This window comes from Balaenoptera physalus (assembly GCF_965194825.1).
Source record: "Balaenoptera physalus genome assembly, chromosome: 19".
NCBI lineage: Eukaryota > Metazoa > Chordata > Mammalia > Artiodactyla > Balaenopteridae > Balaenoptera > Balaenoptera physalus.
Window position 1 is genome coordinate 11,663,176 of NC_138900.1, and position 18,505 is coordinate 11,681,680.

The window sequence follows — 18,505 nt, forward strand, 5'->3', positions numbered from 1 at the left end:
TCTTTTTAAAACATCTTAATTTTCAAATGTTGGCTCAGTTTTCTTCTTTAAATCCTATGTAGGTTAAACAAGACATATCTTCAGGCCAGCTTTGGTCAATGGAATGTCAACTTAATGCTAATCTAACGTAACATTTTTCAAACGGGGAGACTGAGACCAATCAGGACAGGAAGAATCAAGTTAGTCTTTATCAAGGGTTTTTCCTGAACTAGAGAGGTTCATGTATCTAAGTTTTGAAGGACCTATAAAAGGTTAGTGACAGTTATTATCATTTATTGAGTACACACTGTATGCAATTCGCATATAGCCTCACAGCAACTCTGTAAGCTATGCATGATTACTCCAATTTTACAAATAAAGGAACACCTTAGATAAAGTGACTTGCCCAAGTATTTTAGGGAAAATTTGTAGGCACATATTGGAGAAAGGTTCCTTCCTTGCCAGGCCCCAAATCAATTAATAGGTAATTTTTATAATACAGTGAAAACTTCAGGACTCCAGGAGACAGACACAAGTCGCAAGGGTTTTTCTAAAAGACTTTATTTTTCTACTCAAGATAGCAGTAAGTAATAATGTCTTACTCACGTTTGTTTCTTAGTCCTCTGCTTTTAAGTCCTTCTCCTTGAACTGTTCCAAGCACGTGAAGACCTGGTGAGCTATTCCAAAGATATGAAGACTCGGAGACCCCCATCCCCATTCCTACTCTTAGAAGGGCAAAACAGAAAGTTCAAGGGATGTGCCTGATCATTGATTCTTTTTCCTAATGTTACCTACACCTCTTTTTATTCAAGATAATTGATGGTGATGGCATCCAATTACAACTTGCTCTTTTCTAGTTTGGGGCCTTGAGAAGGTGAGCTGCTTCTAATTCTAACAGATTACAGAGCAACAAATCTCCAACACTTCCCAGGACTCAGTGCAAGATAACCAAAGACCAAAGTCTGCTTCACACCTTCCTTCCCTGGCCTTGTTTTAACTTAGATGTGTGATTGCCCCTTAATAGACCTGCCTAAACCTTGCTGTGCCATGCTCTCCCAGTGACAGAAAACCAAGCCCACACAGTCAAGGGGGGAGGGAAGCGTTGAAACATGCAACATGGCTAAGACCCCACTACGCGGGCCTGACCAAAGGTCCCCAGTACACCAAGCTCACACAGCTGGGAAGAGTAAAAGAGAAAGTATAATTTGAGGTTAAAGGATGACATGAGAAAAGGGAGGGGAAAAAAAAGTGATGGAGACTGGAGGAAGGAGGTGGGGGCAGGCCACTCTTTACAGACCATTTCTCTGCAGCCCATCTCCCCTTGTCAGACCTGGTAGGGCTTTTTACACTACTGGCTAGGCCTACTGTGTCTATCAGATTGTCAGGGCTTCCCCATTGGTGCCTGAGGGAGAAGGGTGGAGGCTCTGCAGAGGTCAGCTGTGGGGAAAGGGCACATTTACGAATTGCTCTCGCTCCTCTGTGGCTGCAGCATCCTTCACCTGTGGTTGTGGGGAGCCAGCGGGCCCTTGGCCTCTGACCAGCCTTTGGAGATTAAAGCCAATAGACTGTGAGCACTGTTTCATATGTCACTCCCTTTCCCATTACCCACTGCCAGATGAGGAAAGGTGTTGCCCAGGTCCAATAGGGTATTGAGTAAATCATCCCTCTTCTAAGCTTCCTTCATGTACCATCCTGATGTTCTGCAGAAATAACCAATGAGGTTCCAAATGTGAAGCACCATCCTGCTTCTCTCTCCAAACAAGTCTCCTCCCCCACAGACACCCATGTTTCACTTCAGGAGCTCATTTTACATTCTGCCTTTTGGGAATCCATGCTTCCTTTCATGTCAGCCCTATGTGAACATGTTCCACTCCAGACCACACTCCTTGAGCAATGTAGAATCAACATCATACCACCCATCCCCATCCAGTTTCTCTACTCAGACCCTCATTGCCTGGGCCATGTAGACCTCATTCTGTATCCCTGTCCCATTGTGTAGCTGGCTCTGCAGCCACCAATATAGACACATAGACAGTTCTATAACCCATGCCCTGCATAGACCCTCCTTTTCATCTGACTTAATATCTCTGATAAGCCCCTTAGGTAGATTTCCTTACATTCCTTGGGGGCCCTTGGCCCGCAGTTTTCAGGCCTGATCACCCTGAGCTGTGCCTATCTCTGTCCAACTATGTCTTCCCCTCCAAGAATAAGTACTCTCAGAGGGCAGGGCCTGCGTGCAACTCCTCTCTGGGTTCTCAGAATACTGATGACTAAACTACACTGTTTTGATTCCTTAGGAATTTTTTTTTCCTACAGAGTTAATGTACTCTAATGTGGCCTCTCCCCTCATCACAACATAAACAACTTCCTACCCTCGAACCACTTTTTAAGAGGTGGGTTTTTTTTTCTTTTGAGGAGTTTTTAAGTTCACAGCAAAATTGAGCAGAAAGTAAGAGTTCCCATAGTCCCCCCGCCCTCCCACAGTCTCCCCCACTACCAGCATCCCACACCAGAGTGGTTCATTTGTTACACTGGCTGAATCTACACTGACACAGTATCGTTTACATTAGGATTCACATTTAAATGTTTTCTCCTTGCAGCAAGTTAGCAACTTTATCAAACCACAGGTGTGTTCTTTGTGTTCTTGGGTGTTGGACCTTAGAAGGATTAAACTAGATAATGCATGTAATACTACATAATGTTTACCTGTGCCTTGCACAGAGTAGTCACACAAAAAGTATTTGATAGAATTAATATGTGTGCACTACCTGCGAAGAGACTCAGGCGCTAGGAGGCAGAGCTGAGCTTCTCGGAAGGTCCCGCCTCTGCCCCTTTGCCCCTGCCCTTATCTGCTCCCCGCCTCCAGTGCCTCATTCCCACTCCGCTTTCCTGGGCCGTGGTGAAGCAACTTCCGCCCTAAGAAGGGTGCGGCTTCTGTCCCCTTCCGCTCTCGCGAGTACTGCTGGTCGAGGAAGGGCAGGTGGTGGCCACATTTCTTCGCTGCCCTTCCCCTGCGCTCCCGGTCACAGTTCCGCCCTTACTAGCCCCACTTCCGGCCAGATAAGACACTTCCACCCGGAAAAGGGGTCGTCCCGCTGGTGGCGCCAGAAGTAGCCAGGTCTCTTTATTTCCTGCCCACCCATAACTTCCGCCAGGAGATACAGTCTCCGCCGCTGTTTGTTCCATCCACGATCAACGCAAACGAAGCTAGATTCCCTCCAACTCAAGACGAGAGCTCCTCTCTCACGCTGCAGGAGAAGGAAGGGCGGGGAGGAAACAAGCCTCCGCTCTCACGCCACACCCTCCCACATTCGCGGAGGGGAAGCCACATTTGCCCTGAGAGAGGCGCGGCCGCTTTTTTCTAACCCCGCTCTCGCGAGTTCTCGGAACTCTCGCGATAACCAACGCCCGACTTGTGCGCCCGGGAAACCCCGTTGCTCCCTTTTCCGTGGCTGGCAGCTTGGAGGCCGCACGGTAAGGAGAGTGCTCCGGTCCGAACCGGGTGCAGGGTGTCGGGGCCCGATTCCCGAGCCCGGAGCGTGTGCCTGGGAGCTCCGGGGTACCCGCGCGGGGCCGCCCCGCCTCCTGGAGTCGCGGCCACGTGCGAGCTGCAGGCCCGGGCATGTCTGGTCCGCGCGCTCCGGGAACCGAGGCTGGGCCTGGTGGGCAGCGGGGAGTGCGAGGGACCCCAGAATCAGGGGTTGGGGTCATAGAGCGTCTTCACAAACGGGGGCAGGCAGTGTTCGTGCGACCCGGAGGGACCGTGGGCGTCGGTGAGTTCTCTAGGACCCACAGGCGCGGGGGCCTTTAAAGCCGGGAATTGAAGTAGGGCTTTTGGAAGTAAGGAGAGTGCGGCGGTTTAGATCGCGTTGGGGCTGGCCCCCGACCCTTGTCAGTCGTTTTCATCAATCCTGTGTTCACATGCTCGACCTTTCCCGCAGATGCCTGGAGTTACTGTAAAGGACGTGAACCAGCAGGAGTTCGTCAGAGCTTTGGCAGCCTTCCTCAAAAAGTGAGTGTGGGGACTGGGGTCCGAGTGGGTGGAGGCTGTCGCCTTTGCCTGATCCCTCAGCGCCCGCAGGCTTTCAGTCTGGGGAGGCTTGTTGGAGGTCTCTGTGGGGTCCATCCTTTCTACATGAGCCCTGAATTGTGTTTGAGTTTTATAGTCTTTTTGTATTTTGGGACACATTGGGCTCTTCTTGATCTGCAGTTGCGTTGAGGGGAGGGAACTGGGATGGGGTTTGTGGAGACTCCTGAATTGTGTCTTTCTCACTGTCTTGGTCCCAGGTCCGGGAAGCTGAAAGTCCCTGAATGGGTGGACACTGTCAAGCTGGCCAAGCATAAAGAGCTCGCTCCCTACGATGAGAATTGGTTCTACACACGAGCTGGTGAGGAACTGGGGCCTTTGGCTGGGGCGTGGGGGGCCGGGTGTCCCCTTTGTGAGCTCTTACTTACCCCCAGAAATAACGAGAGAAATCTTTGACTCTGTCACTGCATGTTTTGTGTGACATTCAATAATTTTGTATTCTGAATATTTCTTTATTTGTAAGAGATTCATGTGAGGACCTGTGCTTTCCTCTGGGCCTTGTGGGAGACCCAGGGACAAATGAGTAGCGTGTTCACGTTTTGCCTGGAGGCGGTTTGTTTTAGAGAGAGGCATTGTCCTTCGAATGTCTGTGGGTCTGTTTTGTTGTTCAGATCATCACACTAGACTGCCATGTTAAATGAGTTGTTGGTAACTAAGGAGTTGGGGATCTGACCAGGTCACTCATTGCTCTAAATCTTCTTGGCAAGCCTCAGGTGCCCTGGAGAAAACCTTATGGTCACCCTGTACCGGTCCCTTTTTTTATTTTCTTATTAATCCTTTAGTAATGACTTTGAAGGACTGATTTTAAGTGTAGCCCTTGACTGCATAGTGCTACTGCTAGTATTGCCTCATCTGTCTTTAATATTTCAAGTTTCTCCAGTCACCCCCATGGAGGCTTACCTTGGGAGTAGGGGATGGGGTTCAAGGCTGGATTGTGCCAAGGTGGCCGCCTCTGCACAGGGCCTTCGCTAAAGGCTCTCGGTCTCTCCCGTCTTCATCCATCCTCTGTGAAGTGGGGGCTCTGTCCTGACCAGAGCTTGTCTGTAGGTGGGAAGCAGAGTTTGGACAAAACTCCAGAATGACCTTGAGAAGAGTTGGCCTTGGTATAAGGTGCCCAGCACCTCAGAGCAGAAGTATTTTGTAGGTTGGTGGGCCAATCTTTCAGGCCCTAGACTGGGCATAGGGGCCAGCATGCTCAGACACAGCCTCTGACCCCTGAGGACTAAGAGATCAAATCTGTGAGATGAGTGGGGTGGGTAGCATATCTGTCTACTCACTTGTATGTTTTTATAAAGAAAAATGGGTCTGGTGAAGGGGAGCTGACTTGACCTCCCTGGGCACACAGTCAGTGGTGACGGGGCCTGGACGAGACCACCACTACCTCTGCCATCCACCTATCTTGGAAAGCAAGGCATGTCTGGTCCTGACTGCTCTTTGGTGATGCCCCAAGAGCCGATAGGTCAAGCAAGGCAACTTTGGATCTAAGATGAGGAGAAAAAATCTAATAGCTTTTCCCATTTGATCAGGTGAATATGCATATTTTATATAACCTGTACCTAACAAAAACTTCCCAAGTAGGACTGGTGGTTGCCGATTTGCACTTGATGTCAGGGAGGTTAGCATGCTTGGGGTCTGCCAGCTCCTGATGCCACAGTCTACCCGACTCTTGTCATCGCTTGGAGGTGGGGGCAGCTCTGTCCCCTTGGCAGCATTTTGTACTTTATTTTTCTAGGTGGGGAGAGATTAAGGGGAAATGGGGAAAGGACTCTGGGGAACGCACACCGAGTTGAGCCTGCTGGTCATCTTGACAGTTGCCGTGGCCCCTTTCTGCCCACTGCAGCTTCCCCAACACATCACGCTGGGTGTGCGTCCTCTGCCTGCCCTGCTGCTCTCCCTTTGGATTTCCAACGCTCGCTTTTGACTTCAGTTCCCCAGCTGCCCTAGTGGCACAGGGTAAGGGTCCTAGATCAGGGTGTGTTGTGTGTGCGTTGTTGGGGCACAGCCCTGACCGTTTGTTTAAAATCATGACAGGCAAGAGTTGCAGTTGCCAATGGCTACATGGTCTACTGTCTGACCCTTTACAGGAAAAGTCTGCCAACCTCTATTGGAGTCTAGAATGCTCCCACTTAGATTGGTCAGTCCATACTCTGGACAAGTGGAGTCATAGGAGATAGTCATTTACCCAGGAGGAAAATGAGATACAGACCGGTGAAGACCCTGGGAGGGTGTGGCAGGCTGGCTCCAAAACCGCAGTCTGCCATATTTGCTTTTCCTCCTCTGGATCGTGGGAGCTTGGCCTGTTTTGCCCCCTCAGGGGTTTGGGTCTAAAGCACAGTGGGATAGCGGCCTGTCCTGGGAGGCTGAGCTCTGGCAGTGAAGGCAACAGGGCAGTGGGGGTCAAATTCTGGGGACATGTAAGAGCACGGTGTGGACAGCTATTGATCTCAGGTATAGGGGATACAGAGAACAGGGTTAGATGGCAGGGCCTTCCTGAGGGTGGTCCGCAAGAGGTGCAGATCTGTAGGGGTGGGCACTCGCCAGGCGGTGGTGTCGGGGCAGCGTCTGTGAGGGGTGAGGTGTAGAGCTAGAAAGAGCCTGTTTCAGGAGAGTGGGGGGGTGCTCTAAGGGGAGACCACTAAAGGGCTTTGAAAGGGAGTGGTGCAGTGTGGCCCTGGACAGCCTTCTTGACCTCAGTTCTCAGAAGGGCCTGCTTGGTGGGGAGGTAAGAATAAGAATACAGTGTGTGTCTCGGTAGGTGCTCGGCAGTGGGTGAGCAGCTGTTGGATTGGGGCGCCTGAGCGCTTGTGTGTGTGTGTGTGTGTGTGTGTGTGCGCGCGCGCCATGCTGCTCAGCTTGCAGGATCTTAGTTCCCCAACCAGGGATTGAACCTGGGCCCCTACAGTGAGAGGGTAGAGTCCTAACCACTGGACCACCGGGGAATTCTCCTGCATCAGATAATTTCATGTGTCATTAAGAAAGATGTGAAACTCCCCCTGAGAGAAACTAAGGTTGAGCTTTATTGGAGTTTGTTCTTTGCCAGTCACTGCTCAGGGTTGAAGTACGTTGTCCCCCTTAGTACCGTGGCGCAGACCACTTGAAGGGGGTGGACTCTGTCACAGCTGACAGGGAGCAATGTTGGGGTTCAAACCCCATCTACCAGACAGCTTGCCCCTTTCCGTGCTGAGATTGGGCTGAGCGCTAGTCCTGGTTCAGCAAGATTCATTTCTAGTGTGCGGCCTCTTCTGGGTGTTCGTGAAATTAGGAGTGTTCATCTTTCCCCCTTCGTGAGGCTCTTACGCCTTCCACAGCCCAAGTGGGAGAGCAGATCTCCACCTAGAGCCAGGGCATGACCAGACAGGTGCAGGAGGGATGGCGGTAGCCATTGGGCATTTGCACTGGTCTTAAAGGCGAGTTTTCCATGAGGTCACTCCTGGCAGAAAGATTGGGGGGGGGTGGCTTGTAACAGGTGACTCTCTTGATCCTGGCAGTGGGTGGGCTGCTTGGTGCCTGGAAGAGGGTCAGAGCCCCGATCTAGGGGGTGGGGTGAGGACAAAAAGAACCAAGGAGAGTAGTTTTAAAGTGAGCAGAGGCTAAAGGCAGTGGTATCAGGGAGGGGCTGCTCAGCGGTTTGTGCTGCGCTGTTGGCCCCTGAAGCCTGTGGCTGTATCCGGAGATGGTCTTAGAGGGCAGGAGAGAGGCTGAGAACCAGTTGTGTGCAGGAACTGCTCTGGGAGGGGCAGCTGGAGGGAAGGAGGAGCCTACCTCACCTGGTCAGTTCCACCTGCCCCTCCCCGCCAGCTCATGACACTGGAGGGTCATGGAGATGGCCCAGTGCCCCGTGACTCTTGGCAGCAAGTCATTGTTGAAGGAATGAATCCTTGACTCCCCCGTTCATCTTCAGGACTAAGGGGAATCTAACGTGCTGGTCTTTGGGGTGACCTGGAATCCCTACCTTTGAGCTTTCAGCCAGGCAGGGCTGTGTGATGGCCAGCATCTGGGCCCCAGTTCTTCAAACCTCAGTGGCCCCCTGAGGTAGAAAAGCAGAACCGTCTGGAGGGGCCGTCCCTACAGAGCTATGTGGCATGAGAGTACTCCAGGAGTACTCTCATGGAGTCTTCACAGTAGCGCTCAATGAGGTACTGTTCGTCCTGGTTCTCAGGTGAGGGTAGGTGACTTGCCAAGGCCACAGTATCAGGCGGGCTCCTAAGGCCATGTTACTGCCTCATAGGAGAGAGTGTGAAAAGCAGATGGCATAGGGCCTGGCAGGCAAGTGTTCCAGTTGAACAGAAGAGGATTTCCAAGGAGGCTGGCCGGGGTGGGTGAGGGACCTGCCCAAGCCAGTCGAGGGACCAGAATCCCAGTCCGCAGAGCTGGGTGACGCACCTTCCAGGTTGGGAACGTCCACTGCATAGGATGTCAGCCCTGCTACCACTGTTACCCAAGCGCTCCAGGGCTGGGTGTGGGAGGATCAGTAGGTCTCTTCTCCAGCTCTGCTGCCCTTCGAAGCTCCCAGGCAGATGGAGGGGGACAGTCACGGCTTAAACATTTGCTAGGCTCTCCCCCAGAACCTCAGGTCCACTTCGCAGCACAGCTGGGCACTAACCGCTAAGCAAGTCCCGGGGCGCGGGTTGCCTGCCTGGTCACGTGGCCATGGCGGTCCCTCCACTGGCTGTGCACGCCAGTCTCCCGCACTGGTTGGGGGAGGTGGGGTCAGCTACTGGGCTTGGTGTCTCAGGTTCTCAGTTTCCCTGACTGTAAAACGGTGGGGTGAGAATCTGCTGCTGCACACAGCTACACTTGTGACCTTGAGCAAGGCCCTTTCCTAAGGCTGCCTCAGCTGTGGAGAAGCGTCTTCTCTGCCTGAGAAGGGTTCTCAAGTCTCCCTTGCCTCCCACCCAGCTTCCACAGCACGGCACCTGTACCTCCGGGGCGGCGCTGGGGTTGGTTCCATGACCAAGATCTATGGGGGGCGTCAGAGAAATGGTGTCATGCCCAGCCACTTCAGCAGAGGCTCCAAGAGCGTGGCCCGTCGGGTTCTCCAAGCCCTGGAGGGGCTGAAAATGGTGGAAAAGGACCAAGATGGGTAAGCAGGGGAGGGGAAGCTGGGGGTGTGGAGGAGCCTTGGGGCCAGATCCCCTATAATGAAGTTATCAAGGACTGTCCCCCTCCGCCCACGCAGTGAGGTGCCAGGTCTGTCCTGCACAGTCTGCACCTGCCCCCCAGGCAGGCAGGGGATTCTTCAGAAAAGCGAACAGCGCGGGGCCTCGCCCCGACCCCTCTGGCTAACTACTGCAGGCTCCAGGAAGGTAATTTAGCGACTGTCCGCTTTCATTAGCCTGCTCGTTAGCTTTTCCCAATTGATTTTTCGGGGCTTTTGATCTAATGCTTGCACCAACGACACCCCGTCAGCTCCCGGGGGAGCTCCCACCCCAGCCTCCAGCTTGTTGGAATGCAGCCGACTGGGGACCTCAGTGGGACTTGGCTGGTGCCATGTGGCCCTGTGGCCAGGTGCCTTCTTGGAAAGCCTGGCTCGTGTCCAGGGGAGGCCTGGCAGGGATCGGGGACGCTGGTGGGAGCCTGCACTCACCTGGGGCTACATGACCCTTCTCTCCCACAGGGGCCGCAAACTAACACCTCAGGGACAGAGAGATCTGGACAGAATCGCTGGACAGGTGAGGGCTGGGTACCTCAGTCACCGCCTGGGTGTTTCTGGAGCCTGGGTTTTGTCAGCTCGGAGTTTCCTCCCCTGGAGGGCACAGCCCAGGGGAGGAGGGTGCAGGAGAAAGAGCGTTTCTGACAGACTTCCTGTGGGGGCTGGTTGAAAATGCAGGTGCCTGGGTGAAGGGAGGCCCAGGGTGCAGCTCGCTGGGCTTGCTTCTCCTGCAGGGCACGCGACTCCCTCTTCCCAGGTCAGCCTTCTGATTCTGACTGTAGTGTTTCTTCTTAGTCTTCATGCTTACTGAGTATTAGGGTGCCTCAGAACACAGGTCTCTGTCCAGATGCTGACCGACTGTAGACACCCTGGGCCAGAGTCCCTGTCTGTAGAGAGATCTGCTTTTGCCTACCTCGGAGGGTGGTGGTGAGGATTCAGTGAGCTACAGCAACAGAAGCCCCCAGGGCCTGGCGTGAACCCATCGTTGTTTTTCCTATTGACTGAGGCCTCCTAGGACTCTTAGACTGTCGAGTCACTTAAGTGTCAGAAGAGAATGGAGGTGTCAGCCCTCTGGGGATTGGGGGTGGCCTGGAACGAGTAGGTGGCTCTTCCGGGGCAGAGCAGGGCCTGGCACACAGTGTGGAGTGATGGGCAGATGTTGGAAACACACGACAACACTCTCTGTCCTTGAGAGTCCCAGTTTTATCCTTCTGTAAAATGGGGAGGTACCCAAGATTGTGAGGATCGGATGAGATGAATACACGTAAACCACAAATCAGGGTGCCTGGCGTCCGTCCCATGGCTACTGGGGAGCTACTGTGAAGTGCTTGAACACAGACCCCACAACTGATCTTAACTATTGTCTGTCTTTTCCCACAGGTGGCAGCTGCCAACAAGAAGCATTAGAACAAATGATGCTGGGTTAATAAATTGCCTCATTCGTAATCCTGGTCTGGGTCTCTTGATTGTAGGGTGGCCGGGCAAGAGGAAGGAGCACTGCACTGCACTTCCCTTCCATTGCGAAGGAGAGGGGCCGGGGCCTTCCTGCATGGCTGTGGTGCTCAACAGCCTCGGAAACCTGAGGCCTGGCCTTGCAGGCTCACACGGTTCTGCCCCAAGTGGGCGAGATGCTGGTGCAAGACCCCGGGAGCCCTCGCTCCTCTCCCACACCTTGGCTTGGCGGTTCTCAGAAAAAGAAACTGAAAGTTAAAGCAGTGGCCCCACGTGGAGCCTTGGACCCTGCTGGAACAAAACAGGAGGGTCCTGGGGCTCAGGTGCTGCTTCTCGAGAAGTGACAGCCGTCACTCGGGGTGGTCCTTTGTGTGCCTCCAGCCCAAGGTGACCTGCCTAGTATGCACGTCCTTTTCCTGACCTACACGGGAGCCTTCACTTTGGGGATCTCTGGCCTGGGCCCTACTGTAAGATGGAGCTAGCTGTACCTGCCCCAAGAAACGGGATGCAGTGCTGAAGCTGCAGTAGGGACCCGGCTGGCAGGGGGCTGCTACTTCCCTCCCAGAGGGAGGGGCATGGCCCCCGCATAGAGGCCAAGTTCCCAGGGCCCTGGTGGTGTCACCCCCCCCCAGCACAGTTCTGCATGGTGACTGGCTCTTTGCACTAATGGGACGGGAGCTCCACCTGTGATGGTCTTCTGGTCCAGGTGGGAGATACAAAAGGCTTCCAGTAGGCAGGTGCTAAGCCTTGGAAGGGTCCCCTTACCACCCCATGAGACCTGGCCCACCTCCCAGTTGGGGAAAACTAAGATGCTGAGCCTGAGCCTGCTAGGCCAAGACCCCTGAGGTTCCCCCATCCCAAGTTACTCCTCAGATCAAACCCATTTCCTTCCAGTGCCAAGCCTGGCTTTGAACTCCAAATGACGGGTTCAAATTCCAACGCTGCCCAAAATTCTGTGCGACCTTGAGCAACGTACCCTCAGCTTTCTGCTCCTGCCTGTAAAGCTGCTTACTCCTACCTGAGGGATTCGGGGAGATGCCGTGTCTTGCTCAAAGCAGCACACCTGAGGGACCAAGATGTTCAAAATGGAAAGAATATCAAACCAAAGAGTCCCCTACACCCAGTGGGGAATGAAGGTGTCATTTCCCGCCAGCCTGGAAGTTGTCAGGGCTGGAAGATAAGATCTGAATAAACACTGGAGTACAGCCTACCACGTGCAAGGTGCTTTATAAATATATCACTTAATACTCTGTGAAGTAGGTGCCAAAAAGCGCAGTTTGGAGATGGGGAAGATAAGTCACAGGTTGGGTAATTTGCCTGATGTCCCACAGCCAGGAGGTGGCAAAGCCAGCATTTGGACCTGGGCTCTAGCCACTACAGGGCACTGTCCCTTAGAAGTGGGGAAAATGAGGCCCAAAGGGTTACACTCCTGGGCATGACCTTGAGCCAGTCACTCCTTGTTTGGGGCCTAAGTTTCCTCTTTTGCTGATGGAGGATGAAGATACTTCCCAGAATCGTCCTGGGAATGCAATGTCAAGTGTCCGGTTTGCTCACACAGTGCCAGATACCAGGGTGCTGGGTAAGCGGGAGGTGGAGGTGCCCAGACAGGCCAGTGAGCCTGAGAGGGCCTGCAATGCGGCGGCTGCGCCCCTCCAGCCACTGGGGGTCAGCCGAGGGCCTGGAAACTGGCTCAGCCAGGAAGGATGCTGAAGGAGGTGAATTCCTAAGGGCTGCAGCGTCTGGATCCAGACTTCTTCCTACATGGGGATTATAGGAAGAACTTTAGTACAGAGGGGCTAATGACCTGCTGTACAGAGAGGGACCCAACAGAACACCTGGGTCCCTGGAGGGAAGGAGGGAAGGCCCGAGGGCCAGAGAAGAGGAACTGTGTCCTAGGAACTGTCCTAAGCACACTGTGATATTCTTACAGCCTCACAGGTAGGGAGGTTATGCCCAGATCACAGGAGGAGAAACTGAGGCTCAGATGACCAGAGCTGAGATTCAAACCCAGGAGGTGTGAAGTCTTGAGGCCCATGTTCTTCTGTGTGGGTGACAGTTGCACCTTTTTTTAAAATTACAAAATACTTCAAGCATGCAAAACAGTATATATACATAATAGTGTAAAAAAGACCCATGGGACTTCCCTGGTGGCGCAGTGGTTAAGAATCCACCTGCCAATGCAGGGGACACGGGTTCGAGCCCTGGTCCGGGAAGATCCCACGTGCCGCGGAGCAACTAAGCCCATGCACCACAACTACTGAGCCTGCGCTCTAGAGCCCGCAAGCCACAACTACTGAAGCCCGCGTGCCTAGAGCCCGTGCTCCGCAACAAGAGAAGCCACCGCAATGAGAAGCCCGTGCGCCGCAACGAAGAGTAGCCCCTGCTCGCCGCAACTAGAGAAAGCCCGTGCGCAGCAACGAAGACCCCATGCAGCCATAAATAAATAAATAAATAAATAAATAAATAAATAAGACCCATGAACCCACCACCCAGCTTAAAAAGTAAAACGACATAAAACTAAGACAGACAAAGCCCTCTGTGTACCCTTCCCAGTCGCAACCTCCTTGCTTCCCCCAGAGGTAAGCCCTCTCAGGAGTGGGGTATCACTCCCCTGCGTGCATTTACACCTTTACTGTAGACACATGTGTCCCTAACAGCACATGCTGTTGTTTTGCCTTTTGAAAACAAGTCAGCCGGATCCTGTCATAGTACATTTCTTCTCATTTTCTTGTTGTTTCTGAGATGCAGCCATGTTGACAAGCAAAGCTTGGCCTCTTCTCCTGCTGTGTGCTACTCCACTGACTGACTATACCTCAATTTATGCATCCCTTCTCCTGTAAATGGACTTTTCGTCTGTTTCCCAGTTTTTGCTACCAAAAATCTCCCTGCCATGAATTTTTTCATGGTGTCTCCTTGTGTGTGTGTGTGTGTGTGTGTGTGTGTGTGTGTGTGTGTGTGTGTGTGTGCGCGCGCGCGCGCATGTATGAGATGGTCCCCTAACTGCTCACAAACATCTAAACAACCTCATGTCATTCCCCTCCCCCACCCCTCAGGCCTCATTTTCCTCCCACTTGACCTACAATAATGCTCAAAGGAAGCCGGTCACACATAAGTGACTTGGAATCCCTGCTCCACCACCAGACTGTATAAACTGGGCAAGTAACAGTGATGGTGTTCCCTCTCTGTGATGGCCTCAGTTTCCTTCCCTGCAAAATGGGGGATGGCCTACCTTGCCCACTTGTGGAGAGGCTGAAATGAAAGAACACCAGGAAAGAGCCCTTTGTGGCCCTTTGGGTGTCGGGAACATCAACTTATGTCACAACATCAGGGAGATATTTTTATCCTCATCTCTTGAATTAAAAATGCCAAATCTTGGAAAGGGAAGCCACCACCTAGTCACGGAGCTGGTGGGCCTGCCTCATTTATTCCCCATGAGCATTAATAGTAACTAACATTTACTGAGCACCTACTACGTGCCAGGCCCTGTGTTCAGTGCTGTGCATGCACAACCTCTTTAAATCCTCTTTTCCAACCCCAAGAAGGGAGGACACAGAGGCTCAGAGAGGGGACAAGTTTTGCCCAAGGCCAGTGAGAGGCAAAGACCAGGCTCGGAACCACCCCCGTCCCCTGACCACCTGTGCGCAGCAGGCACCCCAAACTCCGGCTCCCTCGGGCTTCCTTTCCAGTGACGAACCAGGCCTTAAACCAACCTCTTCCCCCTACCCAAGCAACCTCCTCTCGGGGGAGTTGTGGCGGCCACAGGTGCAGGGAGCAGTTCCTCTCCACTCATGGCCTGAAGCCTCCCGGCAGGGGCTGCCCCCAGCCTGACAACCAAAGGACCCAGCAGTGGGACCAGTGGAGCCCATCTCCGCAGGGCTGGGCAGGAAGTGGGGCGGGGTTTGGGGCTCGGCCGAGGTGGGATCTGGTATCCCAGGGCTGCTGCAACCCATACAAAACAACCCACCGGGAGAAGATGCCTGGGGGTCCCCGAGCCCTCCGAACCCCGCGTGCCACCACCTTTCTCCTCTTGATCTTCGCTGCTGGCCTGGGTACGTGGTCAACAGGCAGGTGCTGGGGGGAGGTGGGGGGGGAACTGGGAGACTGTTGAGAGGGCCCAGGCAGTGGGGACGGGAGAGGAGCTGGCAGGAGAGGGGCTAGAAAAGACCCCGTAGAAACTGCATCTGCTTGACTGTCCCAAGCAGGCCAACGGGAGGCTGGAGGGGGGCTCAGCGAAGTTGAAGGAGCATCCCCCGGTGGGGGGAGGCAGGACGAGAGACACCTTCCGCACCCCCTCGTCCCCCCAGATCAAAATAAGGAACTAAGGTTGCCCTTGACTGAGCTCCAGAGCTGGGGGCAGGGAGGGGACTGTGGGTAATAATCAGCTTCAGGGGAGAAAAAACTTTCTCCTTCTCTGCCTGGAATCCCGGTCACCATCCCCTGCATAGGGAAGCCCTTCTCAGTGCTGGGGGGGGCCGGTGACCTTCCCCCTTCCCCTCCCACGCACTGCCAGCTGGCAGGGCTGTGAACCACCCCGTTTGAGCGAGGAGTTGAGAGAGGTGGCCAGTCACCCCAAATTTCCACTGGGAGCTGAGTTTGGAGTCCGTGACCCTCAGGTTGCTGCCTCTTCCGCCACCTCTCTCCTCCTCCCGCCACAGACAGCCATGTGGACTGGCCCAGGGGCAGCGTGGGGGGGGCGCGGGGGGGATAGTGGCACAAGAACTGGGGCTTCCCCAGCCTGGGCCACCCAGCCCCCTCCCGCCAACCACGTAGCTGAGGCCCTCCCCTAACGCCCAGCCCAGCCCAAACGCTGAACTCACCCCGGCCCCCAGCTTGACACACACAAAGTTACGCAAACGGAGAACGAGGGGCGGGCCCAGGGTCACAGGGCAGGACAGGCTCACAAACTGGCAGGAAGGGGCCCAGGGCCAGGAGGCCAGGGTTCGAACCCCTGAGCCACTCCTGCTGCCTTGGGCCTCAGCTGTTGCACTTGTAAAATGGGATAATGAGAGAACCGACTTCTAAGGGTTCTGGGACAGTTATACACAATATATAAAGCACCAGGTATGGGGCCAGGCTGGGGCTGGGGTGAGAAAATAATCTAGGAAGGCCTGCAGGAGGAGGTGATGCCCAAACTGATTCTAGAAGGAGCTGCCTGGCCAGGGGCCCTGCTAGCACGAGGGACCCAACTATCCAAGTGCCAGTGAGCTCCGTGGGGCCGAAGCTCGGAGCAGGTATGGAGAGGGTAGCAGGAGGTGGCTCTGGAGAGGCGAGTGGGGACCCCCAGCAGTGTGTCACTCACACTCTTCTGCACACACCCCCACCACACACACATGCACACACACAGCCAGGAGCGCTGGAGCGGCAGGGGCTGGGCTGGGCCTGTGTCTCCATTCACGGTCCCTCACGCATTCGCCTCTCCGCAGGCCCGAGGTGCCAGGCCCTGTGGGTGGACTGGGGCCCACCATCGGTGACGGTGAGCATCGGGGACGAGGTCCGCCTCCTGTGCAGGCACAATGGCAGCAACCCCAACGTCACGTGGTGGCGCATCCTCCAAGGCAACTCCACGTGGCCCCCTATGATGGAGCTCTCAAGCCCGGGCCCCAAGGGCGAGCTGATCATCCAGCAGGTGAACAAGAGCCACAGGGGCATGTACAGGTGCCAAGTCAAGGAAGGCCAGAAGATCCAGCGCTCCTGTGGAACCTACCTCCGCGTGCGTGGTGAGTGCACATCACTCCACAGCTGGGGCCACTGGCTTTCTCACCTGTGACGGGGAGGATGGAGCCAGTGCCTGCAGCTCCTGCATCTCGGGCATCCTCACTCCCCGGCTCACGGCACAGCGGCTGATTGATTTTCTCACCTGCAAGGTGGGGACTTCAGTGGTCTTGGGCCTCGATGGGGGCGTGGCCAGGAGGCGAGGGGAGGACTTGAGGGGCTGGGCTCTGAGCAGCGCTCCCTCCTCGCAGAGCCACTCCCCAGGCCCTTCCTGGACATGGGGGAGGGCACCAAGAACAACATCATCACAGCCGAGGGCATCATCCTGCTGATCTGCGCCGTGGTGCCTGGGACGCTGCTGCTCTTCAGGGTGAGCCACGCCGGGGACCAGCGGCCCCCTGAGTCCGAGGGTCCCGCCTAAAACTTGACAGAATGGCAGCACCCACCTCACAGGGGCTGTGAGGGGGTCAGGAATTTAATATAATGAAAGCATTTTACATGGCGCTGGGCCCGGAGGGGCGTCCTGGCTCAGTCTCCCCTCAGGGCTGTCCTCACGTTCCCCGCCCCCCACAGAGATGTCCAACTCTCCCCCTCTACCCAGGAGTGCCGCAGCCTCCAGATGTAGCCGAGGCCAGGGAAGATGGGGGCTGGTGTCCTCCCAGAGTCTCTGGCCTGCACCAGTCTCTCTTTAGGCCGCGGGGCAACTACAGCCATTTACTATTATTTCTGTTGTTATTCGTGGAGAAGAGCAGGCAGTGGCGACAGCCAAAAAGACACTGGCTTGGACCCAGAGAGACCTGCCACTTACAGGATATGTGGCTCTGGGCATGTCCCTTACCCTTTCTGGTAAAGCACCTCCTGGCCTCCGTGAGGGTCTGAAAACACATTCTCTCCCCCCATTCACGGAGGCTCCCAATCCCCCAACAGAAACGGTGGCAGAACATGAAATTCGGGGCAGATGTCCAGGATGACTATGAAGATGAAAATCTTTATGAGGTCAGTGGAAGGCGGGGGCAGGTGCGGGGCAGGTGCGTGTCTGTGGGGTGGGCGGGGCTCTTACGGGGCCCCTCCCTGAGGTTGGCTGGGAGCAGGGACCCAGGCGTCAGGGCCCTGAGGCTCACCACCCCGTTTCCACCCCAGGGCCTGAACCTCGATGACTGCTCCATGTACGAGGACATCTCCCGGGGCCTCCAGGGCACCTACCAGGATGTGGGCAGCCTCCACATCGGAGACGTTCAGCTGGAGAAGCCGTGACCCAGCCGGGCTGCCCCCACCAGCTGTGCACCCAAACCGTGTCTCACCCCACTTCCTTGGAACCCGCTCTCTTTTCACAATCTTCCCTGGGAGTATCCTGACTCAACTTCCCCCTTGGGAGTGTCCACTCTTCTTCCCTCTAGACCGTCCTCATCCCCTCCCCACACCCTAACTCAATCCTCCCCTTACTGCCTTTCCCAGGCTCCCCTCCCATCCAGCGGGTAATGAGCCCTTAGTCGCTGCTTCTAGGGGAGCTGATTGTAGCAGCCTCATTAGTGTCACCTCCCCCCCTCCCTGCTCTGTCATGGCCACTTAGTGATAATAAATCCTTCCCAACTGCAGACCTTCGCAAGAGTCACAGATCTCATGGGGACCACTCCCCCTCCTCCTCTGGGACCCAGAAGTCCAGGACCTCAGCCCCCTCCTCCTCCAGCTCCTGACCACTCCCCACACCTGGGACCAGGTAGCCAGTCTTGGCTGTCCCCTGAAAGAACCAGGAAGTGTCTTGGGAAGGGCCCCAACCCAGGCCATGTGCCTGAGCAGAGGGGGACACAGAGGGGACCCAGATAACCATATTCACTTATGCATATTTAAGTCCCAAAGACACAGTAGACTGTCTGGTGAGACTGGTACCAAATTCTGACCATGGCCACACCTGTTCTCTGGGAGTGGCCTTGTAGAAGTGGGATTTGGAGAGTCTGTGGCCCTAAACTGGGGATGGTGGGGAAATCCAGAGGCGGTTGACAGAGAGGGACAGAGATACAGAGTTTCTGAGCTAGAGAGGGGAGGGAAATCGAGACAAAGATAATGATGGAGAGACAGAGCAAGTGAATTGAAAGACACTGAGGAGAAAGGGTATCAGAGAGAGA

At 54.8% G+C, this 18,505-nt stretch overlaps 2 protein-coding genes across 4 annotated transcripts; both read left to right on the forward strand.

Moving 5' to 3' along the window:
• The first annotated feature begins 2,942 nt into the window (after positions 1-2,942).
• On the forward strand, positions 2,943-10,664 carry RPS19 (ribosomal protein S19). 3 transcript variants are annotated; one of them, XM_082438847.1, is made up of 7 exons: positions 3,358-3,453; positions 3,921-3,991; positions 4,267-4,367; positions 8,966-9,149; positions 9,246-9,372; positions 9,684-9,738; positions 10,599-10,664. In XM_082438847.1, exons 2-7 carry the CDS (start codon positions 3,921-3,923, stop codon positions 10,643-10,645), a joined length of 585 nt encoding a protein of 194 aa, XP_082294973.1. In that variant the 5' UTR covers positions 3,358-3,453; the 3' UTR covers positions 10,646-10,664. The 3 variants fall into 3 exon arrangements, with proteins under 3 accessions (XP_082294972.1, XP_082294973.1, XP_082294971.1); XM_082438845.1 differs by lacking the exon at positions 3,358-3,453 and adding an exon at positions 3,728-3,752; XM_082438846.1 differs by lacking the exon at positions 9,246-9,372 and having other exon boundaries at positions 2,943-3,453.
• Positions 10,665-13,613: 2,949 nt separating this feature from the next.
• CD79A (CD79a molecule) lies at positions 13,614-17,977 on the forward strand. The gene is made up of 5 exons (XM_082438838.1): positions 13,614-14,719; positions 16,094-16,387; positions 16,634-16,752; positions 17,310-17,378; positions 17,523-17,977. The coding sequence occupies exons 1-5, from the start codon at positions 14,644-14,646 to the stop codon at positions 17,634-17,636; spliced, it is 672 nt and encodes a 223-aa protein (XP_082294964.1). The 5' UTR covers positions 13,614-14,643; the 3' UTR covers positions 17,637-17,977.
• The last annotated feature ends 528 nt before the right edge of the window (positions 17,978-18,505 follow it).

Bases quoted from the DNA above. Each gene is read 5' to 3' on its own strand.
- CD79A (XM_082438838.1), top strand. From the start codon at position 14,644: ATGCCTGGGGGTCCCCGAGCCCTCCGAACCCCGCGTGCCACCACCTTT. The intron at 14,720-16,093 runs GTACGTGGTCAA...GCCTCTCCGCAG, and splicing joins GATCTTCGCTGCTGGCCTGG to GCCCGAGGTGCCAGGCCCTG. The intron at 16,753-17,309 runs GTGAGCCACGCC...ATCCCCCAACAG, and splicing joins GGACGCTGCTGCTCTTCAGG to AAACGGTGGCAGAACATGAA.
- RPS19 (XM_082438847.1), top strand. From the start codon at position 3,921: ATGCCTGGAGTTACTGTAAAGGACGTGAACCAGCAGGAGTTCGTCAGA. The intron at 3,992-4,266 runs GTGAGTGTGGGG...TCTTGGTCCCAG, and splicing joins TTGGCAGCCTTCCTCAAAAA to GTCCGGGAAGCTGAAAGTCC. The intron at 4,368-8,965 runs GTGAGGAACTGG...CCTCCCACCCAG, and splicing joins TTGGTTCTACACACGAGCTG to CTTCCACAGCACGGCACCTG.